The 20,084-nt window shown below is 39.1% G+C and overlaps 1 protein-coding gene across 1 annotated transcript in view; it reads right to left on the reverse strand.

Annotated features, from left to right (window-relative positions):
- The window catches only part of SLCO3A1 (solute carrier organic anion transporter family member 3A1), a 240,235-nt gene that overhangs the window by 18,065 nt on the left and 202,086 nt on the right, over nt 1-20,084 (reverse strand). Inside the window, exons 7-9 of the mRNA XM_075207720.1 lie at nt 17,576-17,714; nt 15,116-15,291; nt 2,700-2,764 (exon numbers count right to left, since the gene is read on the reverse strand). Coding sequence (XP_075063821.1) covers nt 2,700-2,764; nt 15,116-15,291; nt 17,576-17,714 — 380 coding nt within the window. The remainder of the gene's footprint in view (nt 1-2,699; nt 2,765-15,115; nt 15,292-17,575; nt 17,715-20,084) is intronic.

Here is a 20,084-nt window from a genome sequence, read left to right on the forward strand (position 1 = left end):
TATGCAGGCTGCTTTATTTATCTTCAAAGTATTTATATTTACAAGCCTTGCAATCTAAATTAACTAGAGGTAGTGACGTGGTAGAACTCCAAAAGGCAGTTTGGAAGCCCCTGTACAAACTGGCTCTATTTTTTAACTGAGTTGTCCCCCCTCCAGTGTGTACTCGGAAAGAGTTTTTAGTGCAGTGGGGAACCTGGTCAGTGAGCGGCGAAGGAGGTTGCTTCCTCAAAACGTTGAAATAATGATGTTTATAAAAATGAATAATCAATTCCTCAATGAAGTACAGCACTGCCCTCCAGATAGTACAGAGGGACCTGTGGTTGTGGAGTCCAGCGGGGACGAATTGATAATGTGTGATGAGGAGGAAGTACACACTGTAGGGGGAGAGGAATCAGAGGTTGAGGATGAGGACGACATCTTGCCTCAGTAGAGCCTGTTTAGTCTGTACAGGGAGAGATGAATAGCTTTTTTGGTGTGGGGGCCCAAACAAACCAATCATTTCAGCCAAAGTTGTTTGGTAGGCCCTGTCGCTGAAATGATTGGTTTGTTAAAGTGTGCATGTCCTATTTCAACAACATAAGGGTGGGTGGAAGGGCCCAAGGACAATTCCATCTTGGAACTTTTTTTTTTGCATTATGTGACCAATCAACAGTCGTTTGCCATGTTCAAAAAGTAAAACCAAATTTAAACAAATTCAAGAAATTAAACCAAAAGTAAAATGCCCTGTCATAATTTAAAACAAGAGGTATTGACGTGCTCTGACTAAAACTACTGTATTGTTGTTTATATTTTATAAACACTACACTTGAAAGCTTGAGTCTTTTCTTATTATATATATTGTGGTGACCCACTCCTCTACGCAGTCCAGATACATTTATTGCTGCGAATCATACAAGTTCAGGGTTTTTAATATATATTGTGGTGACCCACTCCTCTACGCAGTCCAAGGACATTTATTGGTGCGAATCATACAAGTTCAGGGTTTTTAATATATATTGTGGTGACCCACTCCTCTACGCAGTCCAGATACATTTATTGGTGCGAATCATACAAGTTCAGGGTTTTTAATATATATTGTGGTGACCCACTCCTCTACGCAGTCCAGGTATTTTATTCGGTGCGATTTATACCAGTTGATGGTTTTCTTATTATATTGTGGGGACCACTCCACTACACAGTCCAGAAAGATACCTTGTTGCAACATTTTGGACTAATAACTATATTTTGAGGTGTTCAGAATACACTGTAAATTAGTGGAAATGCTTGTTATTGAATGTTATTGAGGTTAATAATAGCGTAGGAGTGAAAATAAGCCCCAAAACTTGATTTTTAAACTTTTTATGTTTTTTTCAAAAAAAATCCGAATCCAAAACCTTAAATCCGAACCGAGACCTTTCGTCAAGTGTTTTGCGAGACAAATCCGAACCCCAAAAATAATGAAAATCCGGATCCAAAACACAAAACACGAGACCTCAAAAGTCGCCGGTGCACATCCCTACAGAGAAGTAACAGAACATGAAGAGAATGCTGACAGAGTATTACATTTTAAAGGTAGTACGGGATTGTGTAACATGCAACACAGCATTATAATAATCCACAATCCCAAACAAACAAAAACTTGCGGTGGTATGTGGTGCACATCCTGATCCTGCTTGTAAAAGTAAGTGGGTGGTGCCTTGGGATCAGGATCAGCAAGGTGAGAACTACCTGCACCGTCCATACAGAGGAATCAATTAAAAGGGTAACTGGCGCATCACCACCTCTGCAACACCAGAGACAGTCAAAGGTGTAACTACCATAGTAGCCGGGTGTAGCTGATACGAGGCCTGCAGTTTTGGGTAATCACCTGTCCTGCCAAAGTCCTATGTTTATATATATTTATTCACACATGGGATGTACAGGAGGGCACACACATTTTTGCTATAAGGCACACAAATGTTTTGTTACACCCCCAGTGAAAGGATAACTGAGAACAAATTTAGAATCTTTAAAAAGTATGGCCCTTCTCCAAAAGAGGTGTCACTAGGAACAGAAGAAATAGAGCTAGTGACAGCCTCATGCATGGGAGACAAATCCTAACGTTCCAGAGAAGCCTCTTGTTCAATGTCCACACCACCACTCCTTGAATGGTGGTGTGGAATAATATGTCAAATATGATGACTATATCAGGCACAACTGACAGCTGCACAGTGAGATCACTGCCAGTTGTTTTAAATCATGATCATAGAATTTAGCTAGCCTTCCAATGGTTTATATTTATTTCCTGTCTAGGATGGATAATTTTGGGTATAGTCCTTATCGCTATAATTTTTTTTTAATTAATCACACTCAACACATTTAAAAACTGTTGGTACTGTCACAGGAGCTATTCTTGCTACATGTCTGCTTATGAAATATCTGTAGATTGGCCAAATACTTAGGGAAGAGTTTTTTTCTCTCTTTCTCCTTTCCATTCTTTTTTTCTTTTTGCATGAAATGTTGAAATGTGACTAAAATCATTTTCACATTCAAAGCATGAAAGTGCTTACGGTTCTGTCCTTTCAAGCATTCCTTGCTAATATGAAAAATGGGGCATTGCAATCACTATTATAATGGGTACTTGATGTACAAATAGAGGAATCTGTGATATCCCCAGTAATGGGAAGTGATAAGTGGTTACAAGGTAAATTTTATGTATAACACTTCTTTCTGAGACTTACCAATCAAACGTAGAAGAAGGAAAAGGACACCCAGTGCATATGACTTGAGTTCTGGACTTACAGCCCTGCACAGAGGAAAGAGAGAGAGTGAATTATTATGATTATTCTTTGTTTATTGAGTGCCAACTAATTATACAGCGCTTTACAGAGAATATTGCCCTCTAAATTATCTGCCACACAAACAAAGACACTAACATTAAAATACCAGTATGCAAACAAGGAGAGAACATAAACACTCCACAAAGTTATTGCCCTGGTTCGAACAGACCATATGACCACAGCCCTGGGAGGCAGCAATGCTAACAACAGTGCACCAAGGATGAAGGAAATAGAATTATGTAATCTATACTTATTTCATAGGTTATATCACTGAAGAACAAGGTGTCTAATACAGAAAATGGAACAGGTCAGGATTACAGTTTACAAAACAATCACACAGATATAAGAGTGTTATTCTAAAGACTTATGATCCTATGGATCAATCTATTACAGGTGAGCAAAGCTTTATGAATATTGCATTTTGTTGTGGAGCAGGAAATTTGCAGAGTTGCGAGATTACATGGACATAATGTTTAAGTTCTGCTTTTGTTTTGTGTAAAAAAAACAACAACAAAAAAATCAGTTAATATTCCACCAGGATGCTTTTACTATTTTGGCATTATGGGAAAGGACTTTAGGGACTATCGCCACTCTAATAGTCTCAATGTTGTCAATGCTTCTACTGTTTAGATTAGTTGGAAAGATCCCCAGCACTTTTCAGAGTGGGCTGTTATCCACGGGAAGGGCATGATATTTTTCCTGGGGGTTTTCAATGCAACAGGAAGACCTAATCCTTGCAGTTAGGGCTGCAACTAAGGGTGTGCAAGAGGTGCAGCCTTCCAGGGCATAAACCTAAAGGGGTGCACAGTATAATGAACATTTTAGGTTAATTTTGATACAGTTGAGGGCTAGAGGGCATTAGTTTTCATTTTTTATCTAGGTTCCTTTTAGTGGTGGCTTTTGCTAGAGCTGGGGCTGATGGAGGATTTGGGAGGTAAGAGCATGAACCCCATGTTTACATTAATATATTGTTTTATTACACAATGCTCTGTTTGGGAAGTGTTTAGTCTCATGAAAGTACAGGACGAGACCGATGTACGTCAACTGAGCTGGGGCAGAATTCAACTTCTTTTGCAAAGTGGGAATCGATGTGCATAGCAAGTAATGTCCCTGAGAACATGCCCCCTCCATCCCTTTATCACGTTACAATAATCTCACTCCACAAAATGCAAATCTGTATTCTGTGCTGCTCACGTAACAGGTTGTATCAATGCAGCTCTTGTAAATTCCTCCCCGCTGCAAACTCCTTCTCCTCAACCAATGCATTGTTCCCTAAACCTATGTGCCTCAGTCTAATTCATTTGCTGTGTGTTTTGGTTTGGATATGTCTGGAAATTCCAGAATAAAAATGACTGGTGGACTTCAGTAAGGAAAACAACACTTCAAATTTTGCAGAAAAAGTTTGGAAAATTTTGCTCATCTATCTCACATGTATCTATCTCATATCTATCTATCTAATCTATAAATCTCATATATATCTAATCTATCTATATCATATCTAATCTATCTATCGCATATCTATCTAACATCTATCTACCCATCTCATATCTATCTAATCTATCAATATCATATATATCTCATATCTATCTATCTCATAGCTAATCTATCTATATTATATCTATCTATACATCTCATATCTATCTCACATTTATATATCTATCTTATATGTATCTCATAGCTAAATATCTATCTGTATCATATCTATCTAATATCTATATCATATCTATCTATCTGTATCATATCTATCTATCTATCTAATCCTATCTCATATCCATCTCACATTTATATATCTCATATCCATCTCAAATTATCTATCCATCTATATTTCTATCTCATATATATCTCATATGTATCTCATATCTATCTAATCTATCTAGATCATATCTATCTATCTATCGCTTATCTATCTATATATCTCACATCTATCGTACATTTATATATCTATCTCATATCTATCTATCTAGCCATCTATAGAATAGCTGCGCAAAAAGCAGAGAAACAACCTAAAACAGTGTAGGAACTTTGATTATTAGCATACTACTTTAATTAATGGACCCTTCAGCAACACTCTTCTGCCAATCAGGGTGGTGCTGTAACCTCTTCAAAAATCATTACTGGGAATTTCGCCGCGGCTGCTCCATATCTCAGAGATAATTACATCTAGAGCTGCATAATAAGTTCTGGAATATAGCAGCATTGTTAACACCAGCTAATGTTGTGACTGGGAAATAAAAAGTAAGTTATTATGTTTGGGAACTCTGGATGTTTTTTTTGTTACCCGTACCAGTCAGCCATTGATAAAAGCTGGAAAAAAAGGCGTTCAAGTGATACCCTTTATCGTCTAACTAAAAAGATTGAAATTGAAAGCTTTTGAGACAACTGTAATATATATATATATATATATATATATATATATATTTTTTTTTACAAGTACAAACCAGTGTTTGCCATCTTTCTGACAACGTGTGCTGTAAACTATTGTAGAAATACAGATGAACAGATATTACAGATGCAGGGCCCGATCAAGGGTAGGCACCAGCCGCCCTAGGCTATTACCACCGCAGCGCCCCACCCCCCCCAATATAAGCATATAGGAATACGCCTGGATATGTATATTCAGGAGAATTCGCCAGCATTCAAATTTAGACAGTACATTCTCTCTTACCTGTTCTTGCTCTTCTCTGTTCCCTGTTCTTGCAGCTTTGTTGTCTTCTAGCTGCTTCTGGAAAGTCTGGGTCCTGTTTTGAAAATATGCAGCAATTGTATTATAATGCTAAATGTCAACAAATCCTCTTCACCTGCCCCCTTAGCATTGTTATCTGCCCCATTAGCCTCTTCACCTGCTCCCTTAGCATTGTTATCTGCCCCATTAGCCTCTTCACCTGCCCCCTTAGCATTGTTATCTGCCCCCATTAGCCCCTTTACCTGCCCCCTTAGCATTGTTATCTGCCCCATTAGCCTCTTCACCTGCTCCCTTAGCATTGTTATCTGTCCCCATTAGCCTCTTCACCTGCCCCCTTTAGCACTATCTGCCCCCATTAGCCTCTTCACCTGCCCCCTTAGCATTGTTATCTGCCCCATAAGCCTCTTCACCTGCTCCCTTAGCATTGTTATCTGCCCCCATTAGCCTCTTCACCTGCCCCCTTTAGCACTATCTGCCCCCATTAGCCTCTTCACCTGCCCCCTTAGCATTGTTATCTGCCCCATTAGCCTCTTCACCTGCCCCCTTTAGCATTGTTATATGCCCCCATTAGCCTCTTCATCTGCCCCCTTAGCATTGTCATTTACCCCCATTAGCCTCTTCACCTGCCCCCTTAGCATTGTTATCTGCCCCATTAGCCTCTTTACCTGCCCCCTTTAGCATTGTTACCAGCCCCTCCGCCCCCAGACATAAGGACTTACCTGTTCTTCCTGCACAGCAGTCTTCTCTCCAGTGCTATACATGACAGGCAGTCTGGCAGCGATCGCTGCTGGCTGCCTGTCAGTGCGTCCACGGGCGCTTCTTACTGTGGTCACGTGAGATGCGGAAGTCCTGATCTCACGTGACCACAGTAAGAAGCTCCCGCGGCCGTCCTGACAGGCTGCCAGACTGCCTGTCATGTAGTAGTGACAGTCGGGCCGCCCCCTTTACACCAGGTGCGGTCCCGATGATGCAGGCCCGACGCTGCCTAAATTTAAAAAAAAATGGCAGTGAAAAAAAATTAATCTCCGTGCCGCTGCGCCCCCCAGGCTCCAGCGCCCCAGGCTGCAGCCTGGTCAGCCTATTGGCTGATCAGGCCCCGTACAGATGTGTAAAGGAACTGTGAGGATGTTGGTTCAGTTCATACAGGAGTGAGAGGTGAGAACCATTTAATGACAGCAGAGTCTTTTGAATTGTTAATCGGTATTTTATCAGGTATTTAGACAGGAACAAATCTCAAGGTCAAATAAAGATAACACAGCACTATAATTCTGTTCATAATGGAATTAAAAACTCTGATCTCTGCTTATGCCACAGTGCAGGATTTTGCATTTCTACATTAATTTATATTAATAGAGGCAAACACTGCGCCAGGGACTGTACCTACATATTTTTACTATTAATAATTATAAAGCAGATGCTCCTAATAGCATAGTACAGCTACCAATAACATACCTCCCAACGGTGGTCCTGGTCCAATCGCATACAAAAAGGGTGTGTGATCATGTGGGGCATATTTCCCAACTTCCTGGCAGTCGGGACAAAGGGAGATCATTTCTCTCATTTCTCCGTCTGGCTGCCCCGGGGATTTATATTAAACACAACCTTCCTGATTGGTTGCCAACTTGAGCAAGCCCTGAGCGACTCCTACCTTGTGGCTGGCGGCTGCAGCTCCTTAATGACAATGATAAGCTGCAGCATATATGACCTGAGGGTCACTGTTACTGTACAACATCAGAATGCAGATAGAGAGGAAGGAATGGAAATAAAAAATCATGTAAACATTTTAAATTATGCCCTGGCCCTGACAGAAACAGAGATTTTATGTTCCATTATGAACCCAAAAATGCCAATCGGATACATTTCCTGGACCACCCCAATAATGTAATTATTGCTCATACTTGCCTGCATTTTATACCTCCCCTTCAAGAGATCCCAGAGGGGAGGGGGGCATCACAACTCAATTCTTGTCATCATGGCCCTGCCCCCCAATGCCAGAATTGCATCACCATTTTGCAAGAAAATCGTGCGGGATCGGGAGAATTGTCTACTCTTCCAGGAGGACTCACTGAAATTCAGGTGTCTTCAGTTCATTCCGGAAGAATAGTCAAGTATGTTGCAGCTACAGTTACCATTTCTTGTATTTAATGTTTCCAATCCATTTTGAAATGATGCTAGCAAATCTGCCATCACCACCCTAGGCCTGCATCATAAGCACATATCCCCTTTTTCTTTGCAACCGCTGCCTATGTGCTACTACTCAGCTTTCTATTGACTAGTTTTCCTAAGTACTTTTCCAGTGTGGATTTCTCCGTTGTTAGAGATAGCTAATGATTTGAATTGAAAGTGAATTATGACATGCTAGCGGGTCAGGGAAAACTGACATGGAAGATTCATAGTTTGCACATGTCTCAACTTCCACATTCAGAGAATATGGGTGTAGTGTATATTGCTGTTTTTCTGTGTTAGGGTAATGACATTCGCATGGCTTGTACGTCTGTGTATTGCACTCTGTGGGCCTGATACATTAAGGCACGCAACTTGAACGTAATGTGCGTTTTGTTTTTAAAAAAAATGCTTGCAATTTGGGCATACACATGTCAGTAGTCTACTGCAAGTGGATCTGAAGAAACGGCTCTTGTTGAATATGGCTGTAGCTATGCTCTGCCTATATGGCACTGGTCATACTGAGACACAATACACTGCAGGATATGTACAATACATATGTGGAAAATAAAGTCACAAAAAAAAAAAAAAAAAAAAAAAAAAGAAGAGTATTTCATTATTGTCACCAGTGAGATGATGAAGCCAGGTATCTAATTATTGATCTCAGTAACAGAAGGGAAGAGTTTGCTTCATTGTGTCAATTAGTTCCCAATCGCATCACATATGTGTTTGTTTATTTTGCCTCACTGGCCCATACCAGTAGTAGCACTGCAAATACATCAACATTTCAGGAGAATATACTCTTAGAAGGCATTAAAACATATGTCAGAATTATTTCTTTATGACTTAATAATGATTACTGACTACCTAAAAATATAAAAAGGTGTTCCATGCAAACATTTCAGGTTATTAATATCCCATCCTCTAGCGGTCTTATCTGCAGAAATCCGAACCATCAAGCAGTTGATAAGTGTATAATGCAGGTTATCTAAGTATTTCATTTACAGTAATGTTTATGTTGAACTTGTTGCACCACAATCACCATAATGGTTGAAGGTTTTTATTACCATCTTAAATACAGCTCTTCAATATAACTGCATAGTGCCACTTCTATGGTATATTTATAATTATTGTTTCCGCACCATGGCTGTCACAGGTTTAGGTGACATAGTATGGTGAAATAGAACAGTGACATGGTGAGAAGGGGGTGTGGCTTAGAACTTGGAGTTGGTGTATAATTACGAAGCATTGGCCAGTGCTCAAACAAATCCTAGTTTAATATATTTATTAAGCCTTGAAAAAAGAAGTGAGAATCACATTGCATGTACAGACTAGAAAGGAGTGTATTAAACAATATTGAAGAATAGGGACATTTCCAGGAAAATCCCTTAAAAATCGCTGGGACTGACAATGAAAATTAAGGACAGTAGGTAAATATTTGGTGATAACACACAAACAATACGAACACACTACTTACTATACAATTAACTACATGCAACAAAGTACTACTTTGCAGCAACGCACATGTAGGATCTGAATTTAGGAAGCACATATAGAGATATGGGATCTATTCACAACACTGAATACAACAGTACCAAAGCAGAACATTGTACCAAAGCAGTAAATAGAAGAAAATTGTAACTCAAGGCATCAAAAATGATCTAAACAGGGAAATTACCTTTTAGAATTTGCTAACTAGATTTAAATGTTTATTAGATCTATGTGACCACCCTACCAACAAGTCATTACCTGGACTGGGTGTTAGAGGTGCATTGTGGCAATAAAAGAGAAGTGCGCACAACATTGCACTGGAAGGATCAGCTGGAAAAGGAGATTATTATTTATACTGTAACATCAAATAATGTTAAATACATTTCTCTCAGCCCATCCCATCAGTAGAATAGTAATGCTGTAAGTATTTTCTAACGCTGTAACGTATAACCTTCCTTCACCTTTGTGTCTCTTAAAACAGTGCAGTGCTGTGAATGTGATAAGTGCCATAATAATAACAAACAATGAAACACAACACAGCTGGCAGTGAATCCAATGCACACCATTGAAATACCGAACTAAATGTCAGCATGGGAAAGCTTTGTAGCCCTGACATGGCTTTGTCATTGGAAATCTCTATTGAATCAGCACAGCTAATGTGGTTTGAAATATCGTGTGGGAAGGTATACACCATTCTTCATAAAAGGAGATTTGCAGAGCCTTTCAATCTGAACGGGGGAGTGTGTCAGACCTTAACGCCCATGCAATCATCCTTCTTCCCTGGAGGCATGGAAGCAAATCAGTCTAGACCTTAGTTAATGGCAGCGATGTTGCAGACTAGCATTACATTAGACTTAACTATAAAAGAAGATACATTGTTCTATGCTACCTTAGAAACATTGCTGGCACTATGAAACAGATTACAATTAAAACATAATTTAGTGTATTGTTCATAGGCAAAAAATATCTAGAGCACAATCACTCTGAGATACAGACCCCATATGTTAGATATCCACGTAATAGCAAGGGTAATGTGCTATAATCAAGTCTGGGGAAGGTTTACAACATCTGGCAAGGGGGCATCCAAAAGTATAGCAGACATGGCACCGCAACACACTTTTTACAATATTAGGCTATTTTGGAAATGAATCCAGAGATAACTAGCTATAATGATTCATCAGCTGTCTACGTGACCATTTTACACATAGCTAGAAGAAAATCTCCAGGATTCTTGAGTCTGCCTTACATGTCTGCACCTATTGAAACCTCCAATAAATCAAGTGTAAGCTTCATTTTATTAGATACACATTATATACATTGCACTTTCAATTTCTTGGTGGTTTAAAATTCTTCCACTTCCAGCAGAACCTTTATCCTTCACATGGACTATAGTGATACCATGCCTTCAAACTTGTAAGTGCAAATTATACCTTTATTTATCTTATTGTTCAAATCTGCACTTGATCTTTTGGAGGTTTTCTCTCTTTCTAGCACTCTCCATGCTACTTGAAACACTAACTAGACTGGTAAGGCATTGGATACTGGGTTCAGGTGATCTCAGGTGGTATAGTAGCAGAACTCAAATAGCACTACTTTGAAGATCATAAAACATTCCCATTGAACTACGTACCTTCTTGACAGACAGTGGGTAGTGCTTCTCAACTTCCTTGAGGAAATCCTTAATTACGTTTTAATAAAATCAATATATTTGTCCCATGCACTCTTGAAATCTTTTACTGTATCCCTGAGTCACTACCACAACAGCTGGTAGACTATTCCATGGATATACCACTCTAACTCTCTAAACAAATATTCTTCCTTACACGATCTTTCAATTTTCTTCCATTCAGTTTCAAAGTGTTTATGCCATTGAAAAATATCACCTGATCCACTTGAGGTTTATGAGGCTCAGAATTATGGGATAAGATGGAATAACACTGAGGTCATAGGCAATCTAAGCAAGCAGCCTGCATATTTAAGATGCTGGTAACCAAGATGTCTTGACCCTAGGAAAGATATGACATTGACAGGAAAAAATTTAAGTGCTGTCAACAAATACTCTAAAACAATTCTGTTGGCTTTTGCAAAACAAATGTCCATAGAAATTCCTGCAGTTCTAGAACTCAGAATTGCCACTGTAGAATACTGACAGGTGCTACACTGTAGACTTTACAGACAATATATTTATGGAGAAAATGAAGTCAGAGATTAGTCCAGATGAGACTCCTCAGTCTCTCTTATGCATCTATGTTTTAAAGGTCTCTATGTGCAAGCCTTACTTAAGACGCTTAAGATGTCCTTTTTTTACCCCAAAACAAACTGAGGCATTGTGAATGATGACATTGCTTCTCAACAGATATCTGTTTTATCCAATTGTGTGGTTCTGTGTGAGGGACAATTCACAAAAATTAGAAGATAAAGTAGTTAAAATGGCAGAGGAAGGCACACACTGTGATCACTGGTTTCAGTAGCTCACTCCCTGATGCACTGGTCATAGAACAAGCAGTACTACCAAGTATCTTGATTAGTCTGGCATCTCCTGGCTACAGGAGCCTAAAATCCATGGCATATCGATGTTTATGATGGCAAAGGATGATGATGGTACTGGCCAATACTGCGAGTACCTTGGGCAATGTTTAGAAGCTCACTGAAGACTCAAGTCACCCTGAACAAAAGCATTCATGTTATATACCTTCCATCATTTAAAATGTCTACAGTGGGACACGTCTGCACCCCCTTCTTAAAGGAGGGCATGACCGCATCACATTAGTGTTGTGTCCACATCACAACGGACATGGTCACGTTCCATGGGCATGTCTAGTGCTGCTGAAGCGCTAGACTGCCCCAATCCCTGCCAATATACAGGCATCTGTCCCTGGAGTGTGCGGCACCCACTCACCATGGTGAGCAGGGACAGTGTTGACGTTCTGACAGCGGGACAGTCCCCTTCAAATCGGGCCAAAATTAGAACACTTGTAGATATGTTTTTATCATTATTAGATCGATGACTAAAATTAACAAAAAAAGACACAAATAAAGGTATTTTACAAAAAATGCAAAAAAGCAAACCCGCAGTGCAAATGCCGTCTAAATGTACCAATTTTGGAACGTGCATTGAGTTTGAAAATCAAAATGGTGGCATCTGTAAGTCTGTAAAATGCTGATTTATCTGATAGGAGGAGTTAGGTTGATTGGGGGCATTCATATAAAAACAAGGGGTTAACGCACTCCTGCAACTTATTTTACGCTGAAAAGGGAAAAGGTGAAATGAATGAGTTGGGTGCCTGGTAAAGTGATAGCAGGCTGGACTTTTTTACTGTTTTCATTATGCATCTTTTCTTGAAGATCTGTAAATAGCTGCGTAAAGCATATTTATATGGGAGGGGGGGGGGGGGGTCCACAAAAATGATTGTGAGTCTGTGTGCTCCATGCTATACTGAGGCAAAACAATTGGCACATTTGCACAAAATAAGTTCTGCCAAAAACATTTTTTTTTAGATATATTCTCTGTAATTTGAAACATACACCTCAGACTGCCTCATTCTCGGACTGTCCCTAAATTTTTTGGCCATTATGATTTCACAATTGCTTCCTCTGTAGAACTGTAAAGTCAAAGCTCCTCTTGGAGCAAAGGCTTCAAACCAGGGTAACAAATTCCCCAGTGGGGCCCTAACCTTTTCAAGAATCCTCTGATTGATTACTTTTATAAGTTGTTGCAGTCCATACGTCTAGAGGATGTTCATTTCATCCGCTGTCACTGTTGTAGAGGTGTAGAAACTGCACAGTTTATTTTTCAATGTTTCCCACAGGGCAAGTAATTCTTTTCACTCTTCTTATAGCAACATACACAGCTGCTTGGCACTCTGCTGGCGCAGCATTCAATTGTTTCCTCTTTCCAGTTCATTTTGATTAGTTCAATAGGTGACAGGCAGACAGAATCAAGGAAGGTCACTGGCTGCACTTTAAGGCCTTCCTACAGGCTTTGTCTCTCTGAAGCCAAGTGCAAGAGGAATTGACATATTTCAATAACGTGGTAGTCGTCCACCCCTGTGAGGACCCAACTAGAATGTGCGGTTATACCTTATATTGAGTCGTCAAGGATGAAATAAGGACATAATGAGGTTTACTGGCCACAGTAGGCAAGGGTGTAATTCACGTAGCTCTTCACACCCAACTATTGTTTCATTTGCTTAGTTGCATAGAAATTCTGCTCCAAATATTAATTTTTTTTTTTTTAAATCCTTGTGTTAAAGCAAAGGTTGAAAGATATTTGATATCTGAAGCTAATAACTAACAATACTAACAAGTGTGTTTTTGCATAGCTATTAAATTAGATATAATATATAATAAGGCATTTGTATTAGAAATCAATATAAATGTATATGTATCAAAGTGTGTTAGAATTAAGGATGACACTGCTTATGCTAGAAGCTGACATTCAGAGCTTAATCAGCAACTTGTTATCAAGATTGTATGTTCTAACTATTGTGCTGAGTTGTAATCCTACAGCAACCAGAGGGACTGCTTTAAGTATCTGATCTGGTTGGACATTTCGATATGGACAAGGGCTGACACAATGAAAATAGCTTTCAGTATGCTAATACTTAAATGAAGCAAGACGAGTTATTCTTTGAATTTGAAATGGAATCAACCAATGAAGATCGAGCACCAGGGTGTAACCGATGCATCTGGACTATGAGGATAGAAGGATTTTCCTTTAAGAGATGATATCTTGTGTTTTCTTAGAAATTGGAATGTACGTGTTAGAATATCATGAATATGTAATTAGTTGTGTAACTTGTAACCCATAAATATCAAGTATGAAGAATGGAGTGGAGGGAGAGCTTTTGGATTAAAGCCAAAAGAGATGTATACTCATTTTGTAAGATGAATGTTTTACTTGTTGTTATTATTTATCTTTTATTTTGCAGTAAACCTTCATTACTTCAGACTTCTTTTCTGGACATTCAGTTATTCAACCTTATTACTTGCCTAAGGGACATATTACAATGCTGGTTGTATCTGTGACGCCCCATAATGTGACTGTGGAGATATTGTACATCAGTCCTCGCTTTATTCAACTATTGGTCATTAAAACCGCTAACTCAAATGTGTCATCCTTTCTTTTTATTGCATCAACTGCAATAACCAGCGAGTACTAATCATACAAATAAAAACAGTTATTTTCCCAAAATGTTATGATTCTTTATATACTGCCCAAATCAGTTCCAGTTTTCACATAACATCCTGATGATAATGTTGTCTGTAGATAATGTACATATAGGACAATACACAACATAGGCAGTTTTGTCTACTTGACCTGAGCATCAATAGGCCAGACGCACTGCACACACCGTGAGGTAGCATTCATCACCTTACCACATCTTCTACCAGTCCTGAGCACATGTTGATTGTGATAGACAATCTTTTTGTACTCACACAAGTAGTGATTTTTGGCCCATTAGACCTCAAATGGCCTAATTGAATATCACGTTTTAGTGGTTTTAGGGGCATCACTACATTGTTTAGATGCTGCAATATCCATCCAATATTGATCCAACACTGCAAAATTGCAATGTGTAAGGCCACAAAACAACTATGATATCAGATAATTAACTTAACAAAATAGGATCATTATAGAGGATGGTGGAAAATACAGTTGCTGTGTGTGTGTTATCATTTTCTAGCTGCTTTGCTTGAGCACCGAATCACCAGATTTCTTTTGATTTGGCCAAACTGAACAATGATCCTGTTGCTGAACTCCCAAGGTCAAGTCACTGGATCAGCTGTGTGTCGCTACCTTTAAATTTAGCACTGAGAAGACAACAATAGAAGATCATTTATCTTGATTCCTTGCTATAATCTTGACTTCCTATAACAAGCCAGGCTATCTGATGACTTCAAGGAGAACTACAAGTTGTTTTACCTCAACGCTTGGGCCAAGAGTCTAGTGGACCCTTCAGTACATTTTACATCTCACCTGATAAGGATGATAACAGATGGAGTCTGGGCCATTGCTCCAATCATGCTGCAAACACACATCACACACAGGAATGTGAGGAAAGCCTCCTGACATCCAGGGCTGGGACATTTTCCAGGAACTACGGTGGTATTCTCCACAGAGACAGACGTGACACATGAGCAGCCAGTCAGGTTCTAGATGAAAAACACAGTACAGAGGTAAAGTAAGAGCTTGTTTGTTTACTAGTGTGCTGTTTATGAGCAATTTATCAAGAAGAGCTGCCAAATAGTAATTAAGCAATGCACAGTAATATTCCAATTAACCCAAGCATTATTTATATACACGCCCCTCTTTAAACTCTTGTTGAAAGTTTATTTTCGTGGGGAGACTTTCAATCATGTGTCCTTTTACAGGTTCCATTGTAAGTGTGAAATAGACTTGTAATATATAATATAAACAGGGGGATCAGTGCTGACATAAGAACAATACACTGACTTTATCTGGACAAAGATAACGGATGCTTTAGTTACAAAACCTTGTTGTACATGGATAAGTAATGTCAAATATGACATCCAGATGCACTGCAAACGTTCATATCGTGATTACTAAAAGCCTAAGACATTAAGGGGTATATTTACTAAACTGCTGGTTTAAAAATGTGGAGATGTTGCCTATAGCAACCAATCATATTCTAGCTGTCATTTTGTAGCATGCATTAAATAAATGACAGCTAGAATCTGATTGGTTGCTATAGGCAACATCTTCACTTTTTCAAACCCGCAGTTTAGTCAATCTAGCGCTAAGTCTCTATGTATGTTCCCTACGAACGGCAATCAAACACCTTACCAGGGGGTGGATTATGTGTCAAGGATTACTATGCAGAGTGGCCACACTCGTCACTGCTGTGCTTTTAATTAAGGTAAGGCTTTACTCTTCTATCCCTATTTTTTTCATAAACCAAACACTAGTAAACATTATCAGCTACAATCAATTTACACATTGTAAACGAAATACACTTCCAGACAATGACATTAAAAGTATTAACCATGTATGTGTACTATGTATCCTGTGACCCAGCTGTAGGCTATATTATCAAAGGGTGAAATCACAATTGCTGGCAAAAACAGGTGTTGTGGCAGAGGGCTTTAGTTCTGATGGCATTGGTGGAAAAGCACTGAGGTCAGCAGCCAAGGGTGAAACAATTGGTGGCCATTGCCCCCCCCTCCCTCCTTTTTATATTGCAACCGAAGGGCACAATATCCTTGACAAACTATAAGTTGGACAATATGACATACTATCTCCTGCCATAAGGACTATGTTGAATGTTGTTGATGATTGGGCTAAATGCTACACTAGACAGTCTATTATACTGCTGAGAATATTGGAGTTAAACTGTATACTGTACATGGCAACAATTTTATTTCCCCTCAATATTTTGCTATTTCACTATTCTCCTACAAGTATCTGGACACATGTAGCAAGCAGGTATATTTGTCCTACAATTGCTGTTTCCTGGGAGGCAAAGTATATGTTAAAGTGCTATCCCCACCTAGTGGAGGAAGAAGGGAATTACAGCTAGTTACAGTAGTAAGGGTATATAGTAAGCAGGGAAAGGCTGGGCTGGGGGGCATTTTCCTCCCCGGGTGGTCCCACAGTGGGCTACTTTGGTCATCTGCATTTTTTTTCCTTTAAAATAGGCTGCTGAGTTAAGACTTGCCCCCCAGGCTAAAATTTTCCAGCCCTCCCCTGATAGTAAGCTTCCACACACAGATTTATCAGGGGTCACATCAATCTTTGAGGAATGGGGACAGTCTCATAGAACAAGAAAGAGCTTTTCAGAAAGAGATAAATATGCAAATGTGGAATGTTGTCCTGGATTCATCATTTACAAAAGAACAGCCATCTAATCCATTATGAAAAGGTAAAAGTGCTCTGACCCATTACCTGGGTCCCATCCTTGGCAGAATTACAATTCGTACATCAGTTTCTCTACAATGGAGACAGAAATCCCCAATATTACACTACTGGCTATGCTATTGATGTGCTAATTTAGAACCTATGTCACCTTAGCATAATATTCCGCTCACCTTGCAATGTTTCTGTTAAAGTGCTAAAGAGGAGACAGTAAATTGTAACTGCATTAGTGCAGAGAGGAATGTATGTGTGCGGTTGAAGGCAAATAGTCTTTTGTTAATGAATATGAGATGAGAGAATTATCAATGAATCAGCACGCATTTTATTCCAAGTCTGTAATTGTCTCAATAAGATGAAGACCTGGGTAGCAGGAAATTGCTTCCTGGGGTTAATGCTGTGTTTAAAATAAGACATCAGTACTGTGGCACTTATCAAATATTATAGGAATAAACAGAAATTGAAGCATGGAGACTAAAGCCCTAGCCTGTGCACATACTGTTTGAAGATACAAAGAATAACGCACAGGTACACTTTATGGTATATAAGAGTGGTTTATAAACTTACCGCTTTTGTGCAGCCAGCAAAGCATGCAGACAGATAGGTGATTCCATCAGAACCACAAACAGGAGTGAAGGAGTCATTCTGACATTCACAGCCATTATTGCAGGGAGGGGAGCGATTCATTGGAGACCCTGAAGAAGAGCTGAGTGAAAAGAACAACATATGTAAATATCACTATACACAGTATAGTATACACAGTGCAGACATTGAAAGGTAGAGGAAAAAAGCTGCAATGGTGACACCCTATGGAGATGAAAATTCTAAATGAATTTGAGACAACAAAGCCGTTATCTCAAGGCCAATTTAATTTAGATTTTAATTGGGGATATTTATGAAAACTGGTGCACACAAAAAAAAACACGGTTATGTTGCCTATAGCAACCAACTTTGCAAACCAACTCTTTGTAACGTTGAGTATGCATCCGAAGAAAATAAATACATAGGTTTCAATTGGTTGTTGCACAATTTAAAAATAAATAAATAGCCACTCTGATACTATCTGAACAAATCCGATAAATAACAATGTTCTATGATAAAATCTAAATTCTTAAAATAAATTATGAAAACAATAAAACTGAAACCAGTGTAAAAAAAAATACATATAACCTTTAATGACTGAATATCATAAAAGCTAAACAGTCCCAATGAATCCTTATATGAAGCTCAAGTGTAATGAAAAGTGATTGCGGACATAGCCAAAGGCAACACAGAAATAAAACAGCTACTATCTCATAACAGTGTTACTGGATAATGCCGAATGTAAAAGTTTACTGCAGTGATTTAAGTTCTATGGGGAACCGAAATGGATCCCTCCTGGTAAATTAGCCTCGGAATGAAGCAAATGCAGAGCAAACCCGGTTACTTGAACAGTCTCACCGCATGTGAAGTTGAACAATGTCGGCAAATCTACCTCCTCCATGTAAGGACACTGAAAACTTGTGCTATTAATTTGCTGTGAGGTTTAAAGACCTTTCTTGATGTAAAGAAACTAGAGACAACGTAAGTAGATAATGTTAAAAACGATAATGATTAGTCCTTAACGCGTTTCTCCGTCTATGTTGATGGTTTCATCAGAAGGAAATACAAAATTTCTCAGTCTCTCTGTAGGTAGTTTTTATAGGACCGTGGAGCCAATCAAGTGCAAAGTCTTCATCAATCCACACTTGTGATGCTTTCAAACAAGTATGATGGCAAGTCATTTAGAGAGCTGAAATTGAGGATCAACATTACCTGCAATCAATTATACCGGCAACATGTAACACACACTGGCTTCTGATTATGTAAAGAATACTAAAACTTTCACAAAATATAATTAATGAAGTTTAATAGTAAAAATCTACTAAATACTTAAAAGTAAATTATAATAAACACATACTCAGGATACTTTTATAAAGAAATTACTAATGATCTGACATGTTATGTGAGTATTCCAAATATCAAAACAACAGAATAATAATATCATTCTATGTAAATGCTGTAAGCGATACTACAGAATATGGTAACAACAGGAAGTTGCACTGAACTCTCAAAATCGGGTTGTTCGTTTTAGAATTAAAATAGAATAGGGCGTGATTGTCACGATTTGCACTCTGCAGCTGCTGTCTGCAGTGACTCTATTGGATTTGGTATGCTTTCCACTTGTAGTACCACTGCCCACCAAAGGGGCCACTGTGCTACTTGATTATTCTCCTTGATCACTGGGAGTGGTTTCAGCTGCATGAGGCCTATTTATACCTGCCTGCTTCAAACAGTCTGGGCCAGATCATCAGGTCATTCCGAGGAGCATTCCCTGTGCTCAGCTTCTATCCGCTATCTTGACTCCTGCATATTTCTTCATTGAAATCTACTATTTGTTGTTACCTGTGTCCTGGACTCCTGCATCTTTAACCATTATACCTGGTACTTGTAGTTCTACGCTGCCTGTTGAAATCTACTATTTGTTGTTACCTGTGTCCTGGACTCCTGCATCTGTAACCATTATACCTGGTACTTGTAGTTCTACGCTGCCTGTTGAAATCTACTATTTGCTGTTACCTGTGTCCTGGACTCCTGCATCTTCAATCATTATACCTGGTACTTGTAGTTCTACGCTGCCTGTTGAAATCTACTATTTGTTGTTACCTGTGTCCTGGACTCCTGCATCTTTAACCATTATACCTGGTACTTGTAGTTCTACGCTGCCTGTTGAAATCTACTATTGCAGTTACCTGTTTCTCATCTGCACTTTGAACTGTCTCATGAGTTACCTTGTCATCTCTGTTTGTTAATAAACTCATTATACCACTTATCTCCTCTCCGTGGTCATACCTGGGAAATCCTGACAGTATGATCTGGCCCTAATACCGAGCCTGCTGCTGCACGGCTTTCATCCCTCTTTGAAAAGGATTTCCAGGGGAGTGACCTACTCTGTATTCATTAAGACCATGGCTACTATTTCCTCCGAAAATTCCCTGTTTCAATTGCTCCAAGTGGACATTCTGCAACTTCGCACTCAAATAGTGCAAGTATCTTC

This window comes from Mixophyes fleayi, chromosome 4 (assembly GCF_038048845.1).
Source record: "Mixophyes fleayi isolate aMixFle1 chromosome 4, aMixFle1.hap1, whole genome shotgun sequence".
Lineage (NCBI taxonomy): Eukaryota > Metazoa > Chordata > Amphibia > Anura > Limnodynastidae > Mixophyes > Mixophyes fleayi.